Below are 21,208 nucleotides of genomic sequence, written 5' to 3'. Positions count from 1 at the left end.
ATCCAAACAGATGTGAAAGGAATTTGGTAACATCTGCCTGTAAACATGCACTGGAGCAGAGGCAGCCTTCAGCCCCCGCGTGTGTGCAGACTGGGACCAGTGGTCATAATTCTGTTATTCACTGACTTATCCGTTCTTCTGCAAAGGTTTAACACTCTGTCTAGGGATAATTGTAATTCTGTTGTGGTAGAAGATAATAAAATAGGTAAATAATACTGCTCCTTATTTTTATAGGCTAGGCACTGGGTGAAACTTGAAAAGGAAATGCAGACCCTGTGTATTTAGTGGTTGGCATAAGAACTGTGCCATCAGACCTTTGTCCTTTCTGTGAACGTGTGCGGTCTTGGACAGGTCACCTCTTAGACACATAGTTTGTGTGTTTGTAAGGTAAGAGTGTTTACTGCAGCTCTGCTAAGGGCTCACCAAATGCCAGTGCTTTCTAAGCCTTGGTAATGAATGTGTAGGTCAGATGTGACATTGTGAGTTTTGGCAGTTGAATAACATCCTCTTAGGAGAGCGTAGTAACTTGTAGTGACCAGGCCTCTGGTCTTTCCACGCTTTTCCAGAGCCAGCATAAGACCTCAGGAGTAGCAAAGAACCTGCGAACGGAGCCGTTGCAGGTGTGGTTTCCATCCTGGGGAGCTGGCGGCTTGGTCACGCAGAGCCGTCCTCAATCCGCAGGCCAGCGCCGTGAGCCGATTCCTGCATCTCTGTGGACACTACGTTTGAATACCACAGATTGATAATATTTCAGCTTCGGAATGAATGGTCTTCACTGCAGAGAGATGATTTTATTTTACTTTTTGCCAACAATTAAATGCCGTCATCCCCAGTGTGAACCATCGCTTCTGTCCCAAAAGGAAAAGCTCTTTGGAAAAGCTTCTGCTTTTCACCAGGACAAATTTTCTAGTACAATTTCTCAGTATAAAATATCTGTGGTGTGATAAAATCTAAACACGCATAGCTGTCATTAATTAAGCTGGATTTTAGGTAATGACCGATTGTCCTCTCATGTGCTCTTTTAAAATTCTGTACGTTTTCTTAAAATTTAAGTGATAAGGCTGCAGATTTTTCTGGCTCAGAATGAGGACTAGTTCACTGCAGGTGTAGCTGTGTATAAGGCGGGTTCTTAAGTATTACACTGCAAGGGAGAGGAGCATTTTAAAGGAACCTGAAGAGACATGGTGACAGTGTTGAAACTCTAACACAGCCAACTTCTCTTGTTTTGTCTAAAAATGTTTGCTAAACTCTCCAGGGAAATGGGAGGATCTCTGGGAGGTGTCGTGTAGGAGGAGTGTAGCGGTTTGTGTGTTGTCGAGAGAGAATCCCAAACCCTGTTTCTGGAAAACAAAACCAAAACAAACAAATAAAACCACCACCAAAAAAAAACACCACCAAAACAAACCAGCAGGTGATTTATTTTTTAAAATTTCCAGTGTCCCCTTGGCAAGGTCTGTTCCGCTGCTCTCTGGGGACGATTCTCATGGCTTTCCTTGTCCCCTCCTGCTTCACTTCCATACCCCAACAGAGCCAGACCACTGTGTCACATCCTCATAGGCAATCCTAAGGAAGCCCTTCGGACCATACAGCTTAATCCTGTTGCAGCTGTGCCGTGTGGTTGTGGCTCTGGGTGGTAGTTTTTATCACGGGCAGTTACCATCCCTTGTTAGGTGGTGCGGTTGTGTGCCCGAGGAGCACGTTTGGCTTTGACCCAAGCCCTGCTTTCTGCAGGCCAGAGGCTCCTCGCGACAGCCGCCGCTGCCGCCCAGCAAGGCCCAGACTGATCCCTGCCAGGGCTGAATGCTAAGGAGAAGTATAAGATTATTTAAACTGGCTTTTTCTTTGCGGCACTATTCCTTTGCTGTGTCTCTCAAAGATCGGGTCCGTCCCGGAAAAGTCACCCGTTGGCACCTCCCCGCCGCATCCACCTCATGCAAAAGCTGAGGCCGGAGTCCTTGGAACAGGCAGGACAACCTTGTTTTCAGAAAGTGTGAGAGCTAGTTCTACCATATCTCCATTAACCTTTTATTTAAAGGCACAGAAAATAGTTTTGTCCATTGACAGAAGCAATCAAATTATTGTTCACCTCAACCGAAGGGTAGGAGTGCAAATGGTTGCTGATTATTTCTTTTTCATTCATTTGCTTTTGTGAATGATTGCTGAGAACAGCTGGATTAAGCGGCTTTGTGCATGAGCACACAAAGAACCCATGAAATGTAAAGGTGTTTGGATCTGTGCTGTTGGAATAGACCAATTTCTGATTACAGTTTTCCGTCAAATTTAGGATGGATGTGTTCCTACTTGAGCTGAAATTGCCTTTTCAGTCTTAAAATACTTTAACGCTTTCTAGGTACATTCAAGTGACTTAAGTGCTTTCCTCCTCACTTCAGGCCAGGGGAAGTGCTGTATTTCTTGCTCGGGAGCTGAAGTTGGTGTACAGGAGAAATTTCTTTTAAATACTCCAGTAAGAGTCAGCCTGGGTGGGATGGACCTAGGGCATTAAAACCTGCTTTGTGGGCCTGGTTTCGGAATGGCTGTTCCAAGTATTTGCTTCAGGTGCAGATGCTGACCTACCTCTTTCATCCCTTGTATTTGGGACAATTAGTAATACTGCTGAAACCAGAAAAGAGACAGATAATGGTTTTGAAGCAGGTTTTTGGAGGAAATATGTAGTCATTTACCTTCTGTGTGTGCACAGCAATATATCGACTTAACCTGTCTTTCTGGTGGAGAGGCAGACAAGCAACAGGATGTCTAAGTCCATGATTTGATGGACTTTTTAGTAAACCTGTGAAGAGAGATCTGCTGAATTCAGTGGGTATATTCCACTGCAGTGGATTCCACTCTTCATTTCTATAGTGTTTGCAGATGCTGATGTTAAGAGAAAACAGCACTTGAGCATTCCATGCATGCATCTTCCCCCTAGTGATGTATGTATAGAATAGCGATACAGGCAGGTAAAGCACAAAGGTTAATTTGTTTTATACGAGTTCTATCAAGATGCAGATTCTCTTTGTATTTGCAAAACACCTCCTGGAACAGGGGCTTATCCTTTAGTGGGACCCTTGGGGTGCTCTTACAGTGCAATGTGCAGTGGTAATATTAATAAGAGAGTAAACCAGCGCTACGCGTTGCTCAAGTATTTTGCAGCTCCTGGTGCTGAGCAGGCAGTTATCCTCCGAGAGCAGCTGAAGATGCTCCAGCCCTGGGCTATAGGAGATCAGAAGGACTTTTCCTTGCGAGAGAGGCTCCTCTTGTTCCCAGTTCCTAGACCGTCAGGAATCTCTGTCCTGCGTTCAGTGAATCATTCCTGGAGAGCACCCAGGCGGTGTGGAGGAGGAAAACGCCTGGTGTGAATGCAGGAGGGATGAAAGTCAGATGAGAGAGGAGCGATGAGAATATGTCAGGACAGGAGTAAAGTGCAAACTGGGGCTGCAGAGAGGAAGGAGCTGCAGCTGGTGGAGAAATGGAGCCTGGGGTTAGCAGGCGTGGAGATGGGAAGGGAGGCAGCAAGTGAAGATGGGTTGGGAAGGGAGATGGCAGTCTGAATTCTGACACCGTCTAATTTTGGAGTGCTTGCCTTTGTAACCTTAATAATTTTGTTCTAATACACTAGATAAAAAAATTACATTTGATGTTCTGAGGAATTTGGTTACTATGGTAATGGGTCTATAAGCACATAGGAGATAAGATGTCAGCAAACGGAGCCGCTGTGGTGACTGCCTGAATCTGGGAAGCAGGAGAGGAAACTTCTCCTGCTTCAGTCTTGTCCCTCGCTGCGGTGATGTCTGTTGCTGGGCAAAAGGGATCCCAGAGCTTCTACAATAAATCTTCCAGGTTTATGGCATTGGGTAAACAGACCACGTGCCGGGACGGGGAGGTCTCTGTGCTCCCACCTGGAAGTGCAGGACCACGAGCACATGGGATGCGCTTGGCTCTGCATCCGCCATCCCCTGGGATCCAGGACAGATTTTGGGCAGTGCCCCTGATACTTAGTTTTAAGTCTTGGCCAGAAGCTGTTGCGTTCCTTACAGCAGCATCATTTTCCTCAGCCATGGCAGTTGGGGAAGGTGATGGGGAGCAAGAGCATCCTAGGCAGTGTCGGGAAGAAAAGTGGACCAGCTGCTGGCAGCGGAATGGAGAGGACAGTGGTTCTCATATGCTTCTTGTCCCATCCCTTTTTTCAGCTAAAAAGACACATCTTGTATCTCTTTACTTGTGGTTATCCCTTAATGTTGAAAAGGGAAGAAAACCGTTTAAACTTTTAAGGACAGTGTGGGCAAAAGAGTAGATCAGTGCGAACTGACAAGTGAATACAAGCTGTAAATCAGTCTTAATCAGTTCTTAATCTCAAATTGGTTCCTAATTGTAATAGGAGTGGGTTTCTGGAGCAGCCTTGTAATCAGAGTAGTGGCTTTGAGAAGTTCTTGGGAGTTGGTTATTATTCGATGATTGAATTCTATTATATAGTTGCTTAAAATAGCAGGAACAGGACTTAAGAGGACCCTCAGTCCTATGACGGTAACTGTCCAATTGAGACACATTCTGTGTCTGAACCACTGCTACCTAAACTGTTTTGTATATTAGTTGAAATGAGTGTTTTCCCCATAAAAGCAGATAAAACTCATCAAATTAAAAGGTGTGCTTGTTATCTTAATAACACACTGAAAACTGAAGTGGAAGGCATAAAGAGAAGTAATCTAGACCTCGCAGAAGCCACTGGAGAAGCATTTCTTCAAGTAGGTAACAGAGTGAAAAAGGTGGTTTTCTGTTTGTTGTTGTTTGCTTTTGGTTATTTGACTCACCCCATTGCTGCGTGCTGTGTAAAAAGTTGTTCTGCCCAGTCATGTGGAGACAGGAAAAATAAATACTCAACCTGAGCTTCAGTAAAACTGGACAAATTGACCTTTTTCCTGACAAAGTATTTTTTGATGATGCTTGTTTGACTCTAGAAGAATAACAATACAAAAATTGTCACCCAGAATCTAAGGCATCGCCTGCCTGGTCCTGCCTTCTGTTCCTGGCAGCGGCAGCAACGGGATGTTTCAGCAGAAGCGCCGGGAGCGCTCAGGATACCTTACCTGACCTGTCTGGGGATGTTCTGACTCCTGCACATGTTTAATTTAAACACCAATGTTTGTGTCACTCCGGCTCAGTACCTTGCAGTAATTTCTGCAGATTAATTTTGCTCTTTGTAGCTTGTTCGGTTGAATTCCTTCACTCTGTTACATAGATGCTGCTCTTATGTCTTATGGACTCTTCCTTGTGGTCTTGAAGTCCAAGCACCTGACATGGCCTTCTTGGGTAGGATTTGGAACTCTGACACCTTTTCAAGCTTAGCTTGTCTTCTCGGGCATTGATGACTTCTTATGTCTGAGGCCTTTTTGTACTGTACTTTCATTTTATTGCTAGATACGAGTGAAGAATAATAGCCAGGAGCAGACCATGGCAGAGATTTCGTTAATGTATGGTCAGAAATTCTATATTTTCCTAATTGATTCATGTCATTTGTTTTGTTTTGTTTTACAAGTCTGTCAGTGTATAACTATGCAGTTATTTTCGTTGAGCTGTCTGTACAAGACTCAGCTCCGAGTTCTGTTTAGTTTACGAGTAGGTATGTGCTTGATCATTCTTTACTTTTTTGAGCTTTCATCTCCTGCCTTCTTGTTCGCTCACGTTAGTTTTTAAGGTTCCTGTGTACTTTCTGATACTGTCAGCTGCCCTCACTAAAACTTGTCATGTTCCCTTCCCTCCTGTTCCAGATCTTAAATGCAAATATTATGCAGGTTCTGCACAGTACCCATGGTCGCTCTGGTCACAAAGGCCTTTTCCCTTGCTGAAAACATGTTATTATGTATCTGACCTCTTGCTTTTTTTCAGTTTCGTATCAGTATTTCAGCTCAGGGTTCAGAGGTGATGTTTCTGTTCTCCACCTATGACTAATTAATACTCCTACTAATTTTGTATACAAGACTGCCCATTTCTTTTTTAATATCCTTTTGAGTCGTTCTGTTGTTTTAATGACACATAGTCTAGTGCATAAATGTTTGGCTTGTTAGTTCTTGGTGTATCGCAGTCACCGGGTGATTAGCATGTTACTTCCACTAATTATTCGTTCAATTAATTCTCCAATTTGGCTGCAGCCCTTGTGAGGAGCTTCTGTGGAGCAGCAGCTGTTGGAAGGAGACAGTTGTGACCAAAGCAAATGTCACCGGAGCTACGTCAGACTCAGGGCAGCTACTTACTCATCCCCATAGGTCAGCGGTGTTTAATGTATGAGTTTATTGAAGGACCAGCTTTCTTGTTGTACGGTCTGTGACAGCACCATACGTTACACCTGCTCATTGGCTTTGCGCTGTTCCCCGTGCCTCCTGCGTGGCTTTTTCCAGCGCAGCAGTGGAGCAGGCTGGGTGACCGCCCGGGGCTTCTCGCTGTCACACCTTGGCTTCTAACACTATTCCCACACTGGCTTTCACTTGGATTTTTCCATTTGTATTTGACTTTATTTTCTACCTTAGGTTCTTCCTATCAGCTTCAGTTTCACCAGGTTCACTTGCTCAAATACGAGTCTGAGCTGTGGCCTGGGGAGGGTGGGACATGTCGGGCTGGATGTGCATCCTTGTGTTCTCCCGCACCCCAGTGAATTCAGTTCCAAGCTCAATTTAAACATATTTATTTTCCAACTTATCGGACATAAAGGCTTTCAATATTTGCTTTCAGACCACCTTTCTAAAACTGTGTGTGATACCACTACTTTTTAATTACTTTTTTTCTCAAGAGTAATTATCTATATTGTTAGTTTAGTAGCTTATTTCTGAGTTATTTATGCTTAATCTAAAATAGCTAATTTGCTTATGCCTACTATATTTATTATTCTGGGCCAAAATTGCTTAGGGGTCAAGAAAAGGGTTTTTTAGACTCAAGTCCCATTAGGGTATCTGACTAATATTTTTAGGTTTTTTTGAGGGGCAGCAGGAGTTTCCCAGTATTTTGGCCTCTGGACTTAATTGACTCATCAGCTGGCTGCTCATTAACCTCTTCCTGGCCCATGTGCTGCCCGCACAGCGTGTCCTGCACTGGAATCGTCACAGCGTACGCTCTATAGTCCCAAAGTTGAAGGTGATTTAGTCACAGAATGTGCATTAATGCCGTGCTTCACATAGTAAAGGAAAAGACTTGGCAACGACTATGAACTTAATTAATTGCAAAAGAAGGGGGACAGAAGATTTCATTTTTTCCAGTTGCCTTCCTCATAGCTTTGCTAGCCTAAGGAATTACTAAATTTAGAGCTGACCTTCTTAATAAATGTACCAGAACTATCAGAAGCGAAGACATTCGGGAGATGTTGGTGTTGAATATGGCAGGGAACGGTTCGCGCTTCTTGAATGTTCATGACATTGGTCTTTGAGAAGTGAATGCTGGCTGTTCTTCAGCTGTTCTGTAGGTCTAACTGTTGATCCCATGGGATATTTTGTTTCAAGTAGGAGAAAAAAATACAGGATGCATCTTGGCATGAATATTTCTTTCAGGTGCATCAGTAATGTCTTTTATTTGTGTGATGTGGTGGACTCAGTGGTAAATTTGGTGTTTCTCAAGTGACATTGCAAAACTTGCTGGTTAACAAAACTAGTATTTTCAGGAGTACTGTTAGCATTGGGTATATTGATGTTTGTTTATAACAGGCATATGTAACTTGTCAAAATATATTTAGTTTGCTCAGAATATCTGTCTTTTACACAGAGTTTATCTTTTCCATTACTTGGAAAACTGGGAAGATGGGAGAAATAATCAGAAATACAGAAAACTGTTTCCTTTAAGTAGCAAGCACAGGATTATTATTGCACTGTTGGCTTTACTGCTGATGTGGATCAGCCGAACAAACATTTACACCCAGCCCAACCCAGAAACACAGATCCTGGGCTTGTCAACGGGGGTTTGGGAAACGTTGCTTTCCGACCCTTTTGCTGGTGGCGTTCCTGGAAAGCAAAGAGCCAGCAGAGCGGCTCGGGGGGATCAGAAGGGGCGCTGGGGTGCGTAATTCCGAGAGTTGATGATGGGCATTTTAGTGTCAGAATCTTGAGAGGAAATCAAAGTAAGCCACACAGTCTGCAGGTGCACGTATAGGAAATGCAAGCAGTACTCACATAAAAGTGTCTTCCTAAGGCTATTCTGTGAAGAAATAGAGTACAAGAGAAAATACAGGTGGAGAAGCAGAGAAAGAAAGAAAAAATATCTGCAAAGAGATTTTTCCAGGGTAGAACCATTCCTAAAAGATCCTTTTAAAAGACATTGAAAAAGGAATCTTACTGGAGTGGTAGGATTGCGCTTTGTCAGGTGAAGAAGAATTTACCAGCTTGGGGAAGAAAAGCCTGTTTGAACAGAGGTTCTACCACAATTCACCATAATATGCAGGTGCAGATTTATCGTACACTTCTAGTCTGTTCCTTCTAGAAATACACAGAGGAGGGAATGTGAAAGATACAAGGGGGGACAGCGTTTGATGACCATTCTCTTGTGAACTGCTGCAGGGGGGTCTCGGTTCATGTGCAGCTCTGTTGTCACACAACTCTACGCGGGGCTGGGGACCACACAAAGCGCTCCGTGCTGGCACAGCGCAAGGTATGGAGGGTCCAGCATGTCTCTGAGATCTCCCCCGCTTCAGGCTTTGGCAGCAGAAGGGGCTCCTGCCTCAGGGACCGGCCACTCTTGGTTTTCCCTTCCCCTGGGGATGGCAGAAAGCAGAGGAGCATCTCGCGGGCAGAAGCTCGAGACTGAAAAGCAACGTAGAAAAGAGCAACACCTCCATGGGGCTTTCCACGGTCTGCAGTTACCTTCCACAAGCCACTTTTCTCAGCCCACTCCAGGTGTCTTTGTTCTTGTGGCTGGCATTGTTTCAGGATGGTTTCCTTTTTTAATCACTTTTGTGACAGCGCTTTGGTTTTTTCTTCTGAATATTAAGTGTGTTTTAACAGTGTCTTGTAGAACGCAATTCATCCGCACCTCCCTTTTCCATCATGACAGTTTGTCCTAGTGGATCCAGTGGGGAGAACAAGTGTACATAAAGAGTCATTTTAAGATAATTAAGGCAAGTTTGTTACTTTGTCAGCGTTTTTTAATCGCAGTTGTAGCTCACTAGTAAGTGGTAAAACTAAGTTAGCAGGATCCCACGGGAGATGGTCCCCAAGTGCCTTTTTGCCCCTTTTTCAGGGCACAGAAGCAGCTAAATGCCACTTGCTGAATTTCCAGGTTTTTCTTATTTAATTCCTGGAATATTTTCCCCCCCTTAATTACCACTCTAGGCAGATTTCCAAACTGCAGAAGTAGGAGGAGAAAGAGTAACGTGTTGTTAGCTTGGGAGAAGCTTACCCAAGTACGCCAGTGGTCTGTGGTATGTGGTTTCGTATGAATCGAGTGACTAAAATTGCCGTTCGTTCCGAGAGGCTTGGTGATGCCAGTCGACTTTCCATTGTGATAGTCACCTAGAATACAACTGTCTCGGTACCATCTGCCGCGGTGTAATTGAGCACGGACGGGAAGCGGATTTTAGGTGTCGGAGGAAACTGTCGCCTTCTGCTGCGAGCGGAGTCACTCGTGTTCCCGTGTGCGATGCGAGACTTGCTCGGCTACTGTCAGAAGAGGGAAAAAGAGTCAACTAGGTGGACCAGAGCCTGGGTTAAGAGAGGTTTTAAGAAACGTCCGCAACACTTGGTGGGTTACCAGGGCATTTTTTTGAAGTTGAATATGTTGATTCCTCAAAACTTCATTTGTACAGGTGAAGTGCTCTGCTTTTTAATGCTGATAATCTACAAGCAAGCCTGTATGGTGATTGTCACATTTTGGTTTCTACAAACTTTTGAACTGTCTTAAGGAACTACAGATGCTTTGATGCACTTATGTTTAGTGTAGCCTAATACGTTCTGGTCACTGTCACGGTCAGTGGGTTGCTCTGGATGTGAACTTGAGAAATAACACAATGGATAGGTGGAAATCTCAGCTTTGCAGGGAAGGTTAAGTACACTACTACATGAAAACGGTTGTCGATGACGCTGACAGCCATCAGGTATTTTACTGTGGACAGATTTTAATTTCTCTGAGGTCTCTGGAGGATAAGGCTTAAATATACACTTTAAATATGGCAGCTGAGCATTAGGAGCTTTGCTCGTTGTGCTCTGCAGGATCCCGGGGTTGTTAGTCACAGGGCTGGGTCCTCCTGGAGCCGCAGGTGACGGGGCAGGGAGGCACAAAACTGCGGAGAATCAGGTCCTGCCCCGTCCTCATCTTCAGCTTCCTCCTGTCAGTGGTTTGGGGTGTGTTCTCTGAATACAGCCGTCATTACAGGGGCTGAGTCTGATTGACTCAGAGACTTTTGTGGATGAAGTTTCTACTAACTGGTAGTTGTTCAGATGAAAGTAATTTGATAAAACGTTTTGGCCTGGAATCGGTGTAATTTACGCTATTAAATCGTAGCCACTAACTAAAAGTAGTTAGTTGGCCTACTACATGGAAATGGTTGGTGCAGTCTTGTGCTTTGGTCATTCCCTGGTTTATTTTGAATCTTTCTCATATTCCTACATCACCTCGCAGGTCTAAGTACCAGTAGTTGTATTTATGCAATTGATCTAGTTACCGGTAGTTCTATTTATGCAATGCAATATTCTCGTTCTGTATGAGTGACAGCTAGGAAAAACGGTGGCATTTATTTTCTCTAATTTCAGCAGCCTGCAGGGTGGTTTGTAGGTAGGCTGCGTGTTCACCCAGTGGATACGGGCACAGCAGGGGGTGACGTGTCCCCTTCGCAGGGCTTGTCCCTTGGCCACAACCAGGACCCGGCTACCTGGTGAGGTGAGGTGAGGTGACCAGTCCTATCCCCTGGGAACGATGGTGCTTAACAGTATAGCCGCACCGAGCCAAAAACACCTGTAGCAACTCTGTTGGCGGAAGAATGTAAGATACCAAGTGCAACTTGACCCTAATTTAGAAAACCACCTGCCTGCTGGTATATGGTTTAATTTTCCATGCTGTTTAATTGCAGAGGTTTTTTTATAATCTTAACTCGTCTGCATTTTTAATACATTTAAAATAATGCAATAACGACATTGAATGCCACTTTTCCTGACTTCACTTCCGTTTCCCCAAAGTGTTGAGGTGTCGTTATTGTGAGGTAGGAGGCAGAACATCTTGGCCGTGCATGTTGTCTGGGTGAAAAGACAACCGAAGGAATGGAATATTGTAGCATCCGTAAAAAATGGGAGCACTTTTTAAAGTGAGACTGTGTAAAGCTTTCTTATGGATGGAATTTACATTAATGCATTTTATTGTTCCATCTAAGCAGATCGAATGATAAGCATAGTGTCACATACATATTTGTGATTGTTCTGTTAAATAGGTTTTAATACTTAATGTTTTTATTCTCGTGCATTTCAAAGCAGCAATTAATTCTAAGAGTACAGATAATTAAATTTGCATCGATGCTCTCAGGATTGGAGGAGGAAAGGCTGTGTTTGCAGGTGTATCACAGCAGATGAGCTCTGCTCCAATGTGCTGTTCGCAGTACCCGGTCGCGTCCCACTCCGTGTTGTCAATGAGCCTGGTAAGACTTTTAGCAGCGGTAAAAAGTGTTGTTTGTTGGTGGCATTGCAGAGCCGTGCTCCGAAATGACACCAGGAGCGAGTGTGGTGGCTGGTTTGGCACTGGGGGTGGGTGGGGAGGGGGAAAAGCCGTAATCCATGTGAGCTGTGCGCGGGTTCCTCCTCGGCGCGGCTCTGGCACGCAGGCTCGCTCCGGCCACACGTGACGCTGGGCCATATTAGCAGGTTTATCCAAGCCGAGCCCCTCTGACTAACAGATGTAGGGAAAAGGGCATTCTGGGATTGCAGCAGTTGCTTTGGAACAACAATGTCCTTTTTGTAAGAATCTGATGCTTCTTAAAAGATGGAACATGACATCATTACCGTCGATCCAAGAAACATTCCTTCAATAATACTGAGTGTGCTCTGGTTATCAGCTCCCTTCCCCCAGCTCCTTTCTCGCGCTTTTCTGACTGATGCTTTTTGTCTATTGTTTCGTTGGGGGCTGTAAATGTGAAACAGTTGTTTTTCAGTGTTATGTGCTTGTTAGAGCTGGAATCAAGTGGAATATTGTTGGCTTATTTGAAAGAAAAGAAAGAACAATAACAAAAATCCCCAACTTTTCTTCCAGTCTTCATAACCATAGCATGCTGCAGGTACAGGCTGAATTGAAGCTAATTATTTCCCTTCCCACACGGTGTTAGTTACTGCGTTATGCAACGGAAGGTGGAGATATCGCAGTCGTGTTCTGTGCATCTCGGCTCCGTTGGCAGCTGGTGTGTCGTGCGCTGGTGCTTTGAAGGCTCCTGCAATGATCCTGCATCGATACAAAATGTGTGTGTATGTGCTCACGAGTGCTGTACAGCACTTGTGAATAGCTGTGTGTTTTCTCTATGTACATAAATATGTGATGTTTTTATATTGGGTCCACCCCTGGGATTTGAACGTCATTTTCTCCTTAGCCCCTGAGAGCGGGCTATCATGGGGGCACATCTTGTGTTGCATTATTAATCTTTCTGAATGCCGCCTGCTTGGAGGAAAGCTCTGAAAATGCTGGATTTCGCTTCCCCGTGTTCTCTCTCCCACACGTGTCTTCAGCAGAGAAACTGGAGGCTCTTGCAGACTTCACCACCAGGTACGTCCTGGCTGCCTCTCGCACCATCGCGCTCTCCTTGCAGCGATGTTATCTGGAGTCGGGAGGAGCAGGCGGTCGGGGGCGCTTGTGCACGCAGGAGCTGTGCAGAGGGCACCGCTGAGCAGAAACATGCAGGAGGATCTTTCTCCATTCTTGCAGGAATTGCTCCGCCGGGAGGGGAAAACAAATGGTCCATTGATAGTCTAGAGGCTTGGAGAAAGGTGGAGTTTATAGTGTCCACAAAAGGAGGAGACATGGACAGGGACAGGGCCTTCTGATACCTTGGTTAAACTCAGGTTTATGGTGTTTTTTTTCTTGATTATGAAGATGTAAAACTCTTATTTTAAAGATGGGATAAGAAATATGAATTAAAAAAGCACTAGTCTTGACCAGACAAGCATTTTTGGGAAGAAGTGAGCTGTGTGATTAGCTGTTTGCCAGCAGCACAGAATTGTTTTTACTGGTGACAATTTGCAGGGGATTGAGAGGAAATCCCAATACGCAGGCTCTTCCTTTATGAGGGCAAAAACAAAGTGCGTTTTAATTGTAATAGTCGTTTGGCTTCACCTGTTGTAAAGATTCAGTAAGATTTTAGCACAACCCAGAATACTTTATTCTGGATAGATTCCAAGACACACTTGGAGTAAATGAAAGCAAACGCACAGTGCACACAGAAAAGGTTTTATATGTTCCCTGTGGCTGAAGTTGCAGGTTCCTCTGAAGAAAGTGTTTCCAATGGGCTACTGTAGAAGGACTTGCGTCGTGTGTGGAAGTGGGTTCTGGATGCTGTTCCTCTAAAGAAGGGGGTTGCAAAATAAAACTCTGAAGAGCAGGCACTTTAAGGTAGAGATCGTGAATTTAGGTAAGAGAAGCAAACAAAAAGGACCATGAGTTATTTACTTGTGGACGGAGAAGTTTTAGAAAGGTTTCTGCGTGCGTGCTGAAATAAGTTGATCGCTGGCTGCTTCTTAACTTCCGTACAGTTGCAGAAGAATAAGGTACTGAGCTGAATTTAAAAGGTGTAGAGATTGGTAAATGGCAGTGGGGGTTTGTACACCGCATGTGTACCATGTATCTTCTCTTGCAAAGATCATTTTTTATATATATATATATATATATATATATATATATATATACACACATGCAATTGTGTCTTCCACTTTGCAAAGTCCGAAGGACACTCTTCAGAGGGAGGTATCAAGGTAAAATGGGCTCGCTGGTGCCAAGCGGGTTATCGCTGCAGGTCAAAGCGGTTCTGCTGACCGCTCTGCACGGAATGGGGCTCATTTAGCGCCTCGGTTTTGGTTTGTGTTCTGTAGCAATGCTTGGCCACGGTCACAGCGGGACTGTGACATTATCCCAGCAGACAGGTTGTGTCGCTTCACACAACAGGGATCCTCGCTCTGGAGGAAGGGGAAGCTGTAGCTTTGTTTCTAGCTCTTTGAGAAGAGGATAATCAGTGAAGGATTGCAATCTTTTTCTTGCAGTAATCCATGCTGAAGAGGCTCCATTCATACAGATGAACCAAGGGTTGAGGCAGCACTTTAAACCCAGATAGTCGGTCGGCTCTCTGCCCAGCAGGATGCCATCAACCAGCCGAGCGGGCAGCCTGAAGGACCCAGAAATCGCAGAGCTCTTCTTCAAAGAAGATCCAGAAAAGCTCTTCACAGATCTCCGAGAGATTGGCCATGGAAGCTTCGGAGCAGTTTATTTTGTAAGTAGTTCCATGACTTCTGAATTTTAGCTGTGTCTCTTTTCACCTTTAAACTGTGGCCATAGGCTTTTTTGAGCATATTGAGGAACAGAAACCGCTGTGAATCTTTTAATATGCTTTTTGGGGCAGAAGCATTTTCTTGTGTGTCTGTACAGTCTCAGTCCATTCACAGAGTTGGGCTATCTGTAAGGTGTTTGCATGCAAACTGAAAAGAAAGATTGGAAATGTGGCCCTTGCCTACTGCTTTTAGGTGCATCATTATGCTGCAAGCAGGGATTTATCTGCAAATTAAAACATGGGTTTCTGCTCCATCAGTTCTGACTGGCAATGCAGTTCTCTTGGTCTGATGGTCTCCTTATCATCTCTGGTCCCTTGGGAGAAATTGAGTTCTCTCCCTTCCTGCATACCCCCAGGCTCCCTTAGAGCCGTTCTTTGTGTTTGACACCTCAGTGTTGGTGCTTTTGTTGTCATTTGTCCTGTCACATCCTTCCCCACCGCAGGCAAGAACCCCAGTATTCATCTGCATAAAACTTACCTGATATGAACGTCTGGACAGCAGGATTTTCCCATCCCAGCACTGGGATGTCTCTGGTAACCAAAGTGCAAACTGCGAGACCTTCATTAAAAAACCATTTTCCTCAGAAAACCTTTTCACGTTTATAATTATAGGAGGTGTGGCCAAACCTGCCGAGTTTTCTCCAGAAAACCATTTGTGTCAGTATTTTATGAGATGCCTATTCATTGTTAATAATTGCAGCAGACCACGTTGGGAACCTTCCAGCACAAATTTAATGCAGCACAGATGAACTAATTAGGAAAAGCTTCTTAATTTTGTTCCCTGCTTAAAACAATGAGCCTCCACTGTCTGGGAACAGATCTGGGGGAGGACGTGTTTTCTAACGCAATTTACTCACCTGTGGCCTTTACTTCATCTCATTTACTCACTTTGGTTAAAGAGTTGGGTATAAAAGGAGGGAACTGACAAATCTTCCCAAACGCCATCAAGAAGCTGCCCCGTGGTGCTTGCAGACTGCCTGAATTTGTAGTTGCCATGAGGGCGGATTGCCTGTTACCAGCTCCTTCTGCAAGCAGATCAAAAGTAAGAGGTCATTCATTTCTAGGCCATTCTTCTTATTTTTCCCCACCATTTTCCACTACCAGTTCATTATACGTTGATGTTTATCCACTAAAGAGTGTGATTATTTGATGGTGTTTGGATTGTGCTGTTTTGACAGCAAGTACGTCCAATTTGGCACTTGCAAAAATACAAGAGTTAGCAGCACATTGCACTGTTCCAGCCCATTTGGGGGCTTTATTTTTGTCAAGTAAGAGAGAGTTTCCAACAAAGAAGATACTCTGTTGCTATTTCTGTGTTAGGAAGTTTTGACCTCTAAGGTTTGTGTTGTATTACGGTATGGTTTTACTAGTAGCAGGTCTTAGATCTTGAGTCTGAAACTGTTTCATGTAATGTACTCAATACCTCCAACAAGCCCAAAAGATGAGAAAGGCAACATGGAGAGAGAAATTTAACGTAAATTAAATAAGCGCAAAAAACTGAGGTAGAGGAGTGTACGTCTTGTGTCATTTGTTCCTCTGTAAAGCTAGGGAAAAATCTTCACTTTCTCAAGATTTTGATTCTGTTAATGCAAACAATTAAACTTTCTCTAATCAATGTCATATTGGATTGGAGTGAATAACTGCTTAAAAGCACGTTGCCAAAGCTGGTGACATACCCCACCTTTGCTTTGCTCGTAGTGCTGCTGGAGTTACTCTGCTCACCAGATGCTGACCCTTTGTGTGGAGTTTGCAGAGGAAAGCTGGGTGTATCAGTGTAAATATCTGCCATAAACGAGCCTCATTCACTTAGATGGTTTAGGTTAGCTGGTCTCGTAACATCCTCATGGCTTTTGTCTGGGAACCGTCTTCTTCCAATTATTCAAGATCACGAGGAAACTAAAAAAGCAAATGAAACGCTGTGACTTTTCACATTCATGGGGTGTCAGGTGAGCTGGTTCTTTCCCAGCCCCACGGTATCGGGGGATGCTCGCTGGGGTTTTCTCACACACGGCACCCCCACCACCTGGCTGCTTTCATTGTGTAGTCTAGGCCAAAAGTTTTGATGATAAATAGATGTGGGAGTCATTAACGAGTAGAAAAATCCATATATTCTCCAAATTTCCCCCTGCCTTTTTTAAAATGCAGTTTAGTCTTTCACTGTTAGTTTTATTTACTTTTTAGTGATTGTCCCAAGAAGGGGTGATATACTTAACCAGTTATCATGTAATGTAAATTTAATAAGAGTGTTCACTCTTACCTCTTTCTTTGTTACATCCTGCAGTGGCAGAAAGTTTGTATTTTGTTGTTTGGGAGTTTTTTGGTTGTTTTGTTTTTCATTTCATAATTGACATGAATTCTGGTTCACCTCATGGTTTTAGTTTCTTAGAAACTGCAAGTCTGGCACCTCTGAATCACTTTGGTATTATCCTTACCCTGCTCTGCAGTGTAATAATAGCTTTGGTTTGACACGGGAAACCTGCTGCACTGAACGCTGCAGATGGAGCCGAGGAATAACCCACTCGCTTTTGTTAGACCTGCGTTCCTTCTGCTCTACTCTAGTCTTTTGCTGGCCTGTTCTATTGCAATTCTTCACTGATTTTGAATGTTTCGGAGATTGGCTCTAATTAGTAAAGATCTACAAGGTAGAATTTTATTCTTCCTTTTTTGTCTCAAAGCCCAAAAATAGTCATCGTCCCCAACCTCAGTGGTGCTGCGGTATCACTGAGATGGTGGGAAGGATTCTCTCAAACAGAAAGAAAACTAAAAATAGTATTGGTTCAATCTTATCATAACTGGTTGAAATAAAGACTGACAGGGAATTCTGGGAACCTCTTTTTAATGAACAACAGAATTAAAACACAACTGAAAAACCTTTTTACAAAAGGCGGAGTCCCGGTACTTCATTAATCCATGTTCTGATAGGCTGTGCTTGGTCGTCCAAATATACTAAAAATCAGCGTTTCCATCAGTCATCAGTGAGTGCTGCGATGCACGTTATTTTGATTTATATCCTTTGACTTTGTATTCGAGTTGGTGATTCTTATCAGAGAGACTCAGAGGTCTTTTCCTCCACCGCACCCCTGTGCTGCTGAAATCCTTAGGAGAGATGCTGGGTCTTGATGGAGCATCTTTCCTGGGGGGTCAATGAGCCCTCGGTTCGGTGCTGAATGAAACAAAACTTCTTGTCTAGTCTTACCTTGAACTGTTGCTATCAGAAGTCAGGAAGTGTGAAAAACTACGTACACTTATTGTGCAGTGTAAATAATCATATTATTTGGACTGAGAAAGTGAAAATCTGAACGGGAATGTGAAGACGGGTCCCTTAGGTTGCTGCCATCACTGTATCATCTGCTTTCCTTGAAAACACAGCAGGTGATTTGTGGGAACGCTGTGGAGTAAACTGCCCATGTCTAGAGTTGTAACTCCTGTGCATCCTGTGGCATCTTCGCTTGTGTTTGGGATGGAGCAAAGGGGTTTGGTTGGAATGGACTTGGGCACGGAGAGAAGTCAATGCAGGGAAACGTCTGTTCCCCTTGAATCAGAGCTGCTTTTATAAGCTGTGATTTTCAGTTTAAAACTGATGGCATTCAGCTCCTGCAGAGCCTTACTGAACGCCGAGCGTGGAAAGTTGTCGTGCCTTGTCTCGAGAAGGTGATCTTGAACTTCAGGAGGAAATGTCTAATAGATGCGGGAGTCAGACCCCTTGGAAGATATTAACTCTCTGTGGAAGTTACAGGAGAAAGATTTTTTCATTGCTTCATTGTATGTTTGATTTACATCTTCTGGGAAGTCACGATCTGAAGAAACTGATGCATCGTGTTTTCATGTTCCAGGCACGTGATGTGCGCACCAATGAAGTGGTGGCCATCAAGAAAATGTCATATAGTGGGAAGCAGTCCAATGAGGTATGTAGAACGTGTTGCATATTAAATCTTGACCATTGCAAATACTTGCTCTATGGGATGATTTAAATTAACCTGGGTTACAGCAGGAGAAATTCTCCTCTAACTGTAAAGGTGAATGGGGGGACTGTGTAAACAAAACAAATTGGTTTATTGTTCACAGTGTATTTCTACCTAATCTGCACCTGGAAAAGATGAGTGGGACTCATTGCTTCTGGGCACAAAGGGCTCTTTTATGGGACCACAGAAATGTGTAGAGAGCAGAAAATAAAATTTAAAATGGTAGGCTTGTATGTTAGAATGTCTTGTTGCCCTTAAACTTTCAATTCTAAATACTTTTTAAAATAACCATGTTGCTTAGTTGGCAAAGGAATAATAGCAGTGGATGCAGTAGTGAAAGACTGAGAGGGAATCTTGCTGATAAAAGTCGTAAGGCAGAATGAATCCTCCTTTGGACTGACTGTGCTGACGAGGAGCTAAAACAAAAGCAAAGCAGCAGTAAATGAATGAGTGTGAAAATCTGAGCAGCGGCATAATTACGGCAGGACTGCCGGAGCGGGGGATTAAGGCAGCCTTTGCAGAGAGGTCTGTGAAAGTAGGCCGCTGAGATTTAAATGTTAAGTGTTTTCATGGCCACCCCAGATGTGTGGTTTTTCCCTAGGACGCTTAACAGAGATAATTGATTTTATACTTCAAATGTTTAAGTGCTGATACAGCTTCTTGAGAAGCCCACCGTGACACGAACAGCCGAGCCGGTGTTATTTCTGGTAAACGCCATCCATCAAATCGCGGCATGATTTTTCAACAGAAGTATTTATTGTAACCGTGTTGTTCAAGGCACTTATGGGTCCCTCCCTCCGTTCTCTGTATTCCAGTCTCAGGAGCAGTCCTGCTCCGATGAGTTGGACTAACAGCTCGCTGCTTTCTGCGCCTTTTGTGTATTGATCACGGGCGCTGCCGGGAGCTGAACCGTTCCTTCCATTCTGTGTGTCTGTGTGGGAGGTAGAGGTGGCAGTGTCTCTCCAGCAGCCCTCAATTCCCGCTTCATAGTTAAATTTGCGATGCGTGTTTCTATTTTGTCACTGCGGTGACTTGTTTAACTGTGTACTGAAGAAAGAATAATTTGTACTTACTACTTGTCCTACTGTTTTAATTACTGTGAGATATAAATACGCTATTCACATGAATGAAACAAACTGTGCATGCTTCAGAAATAGCTTTTGTTTGTCTTCAATGCGTATGTTTCTTTATTTTAAAGAAAGTAATAAGACCAGGATTAAAACACTTTCTATTTTACTTCTGTATTTATTTGTTTTGTTCAGAAGTTTGCTGGAGTTGCGCTCTAGCCTATGTAAAGAAAATTGATTAAGGGCATTCTGGTATCGTTTATATTTGCTTTGGTTTCATAATAAGATTTAACCACTGGTGGGACCAATTATTCTCTAAAATAAGGACATCTTTAATTCTAAAAATAAGCTTAAAACCTTTGAAATATGTAGTACTGTGCTCTTAATGGGATCTCGGGGCTTTTTTTTTACACAGGAAATCATGAATATGTCTGACTAATATATCACCTCTCTCTTCTTAACACAGAAGTTTAACGTGGTGCTTTCTTGGTTTGGCTTTTATTGGTTAGTACCTCAGCGCCTTTGAGGCTGAAGGTAACAGGCAAACGAGTTGTTCTTGTCCTGGGACGCAGGTGTCAGTGTGAGAGTTTATGTTGGTGAAGCTGCATTTGTGCCGTTCTCACCAAGTCTCTGGTGTTTGGAAATGCTTGGGCAGCTGCCTCGCTTGTATCTGCCATGTTCCCTGCTTTAATTTGCTCCTCTAACCATAAGATTTTCATTGTGGAGGATCTGGGTTTTGTACATGTTTTCCAAAGCACTTGGATATGTGGGACCTCTGTCACAATCACAGAATCGACTGGGTTGGAAAAGACCTCGGAGATCATCAAGTCCAACCCTTGGTCCAACTCCAGTCCATTTACTAGATCATGGCACTAAGTGCCATGTCCAATCTCAGTTTAAAAACCTCCAGGGCCGGTGAGTCCAGCACCTCCCTGGGCAGCCATTCCAATGCCTGACCACTCTCTCTGCAAAGAATTGCTTTCTAATATCCAGCCTAAATTTCCCCTGGCAGAGTTGAAGCCCATGGCCCCTTGTCCTATTGCTGACTGCCTGGGAGAAGAGACCAATCCCCACCTGGCTAGAACTGCCCTTCAGGTAGTTCTAGAGAGTGATGAGCTCACCTCTAAACCTCCTCTTCTCCAGACTAAACAAGCCCAGCTCCCTCAGCCTCTATAGGTCTTGTGTTCAAGTCCCTTCATCAGTCATCAGCACTTCAATCTCTTTCCTGACCTGAGGGGCCCAGAACTGAACACAACACTCCAGGTGTGGCCTCCCCAGTGCAGAGTACAGGGGAAGGATCACTGCCCTTGTCCTGCTGACCACGCTAGTTTGGATACAGGACAGGACACCATTGGCCACCTGGGCACACTGATGGCTCATGTTGAGCTTCCTGTCAATTGGTACCCCCAGGTCCCTTTGTGCCTGACTGCTCTCCAGCCACTCTGCGCCCAGCCTGGAGCGCTGCAGGGGGTTGTTGTGGCCAAAGTGCAGGACCCGGCACTTGGCCTTGTTGAACTTCATCCCATGGGAATCGGCCCATTTTTCCAGTCTATCCAGATCCCTCTGCAGAGCCCTCCTGCCTTCCGGCTGGTCAACACTCCCTCCCAACTTGGTGTCATCAGCAAATTTGCTGATGATGGTCTCAATCCCCTCATCTAAACCATCAATAGAGATGTTCAACAGGACTGGACCCAACACTGACCCAG

The 21,208-nt window shown here is 44.1% G+C and overlaps 1 protein-coding gene across 1 annotated transcript in view; it reads left to right on the top strand.

The window, feature by feature from the left end:
- The window catches only part of TAOK1 (TAO kinase 1), a 64,146-nt gene that overhangs the window by 13,419 nt on the left and 29,519 nt on the right, over window positions 1–21,208 (top strand). The window contains exons 2-3 of the mRNA XM_065036836.1: window positions 14,190–14,416; window positions 18,307–18,378. Coding sequence (XP_064892908.1) covers window positions 14,285–14,416; window positions 18,307–18,378 — 204 coding nt within the window. The 5' untranslated portion in view covers window positions 14,190–14,284. The remainder of the gene's footprint in view (window positions 1–14,189; window positions 14,417–18,306; window positions 18,379–21,208) is intronic.

The sequence above is a fragment of the Columba livia genome, chromosome 20 (assembly GCF_036013475.1).
Source record: "Columba livia isolate bColLiv1 breed racing homer chromosome 20, bColLiv1.pat.W.v2, whole genome shotgun sequence".
Taxonomy (NCBI): domain Eukaryota; kingdom Metazoa; phylum Chordata; class Aves; order Columbiformes; family Columbidae; genus Columba; species Columba livia.
Note: the sequence above shows the minus strand (reverse complement) of the source record. Positions and strands in the feature narration are given on the sequence as shown.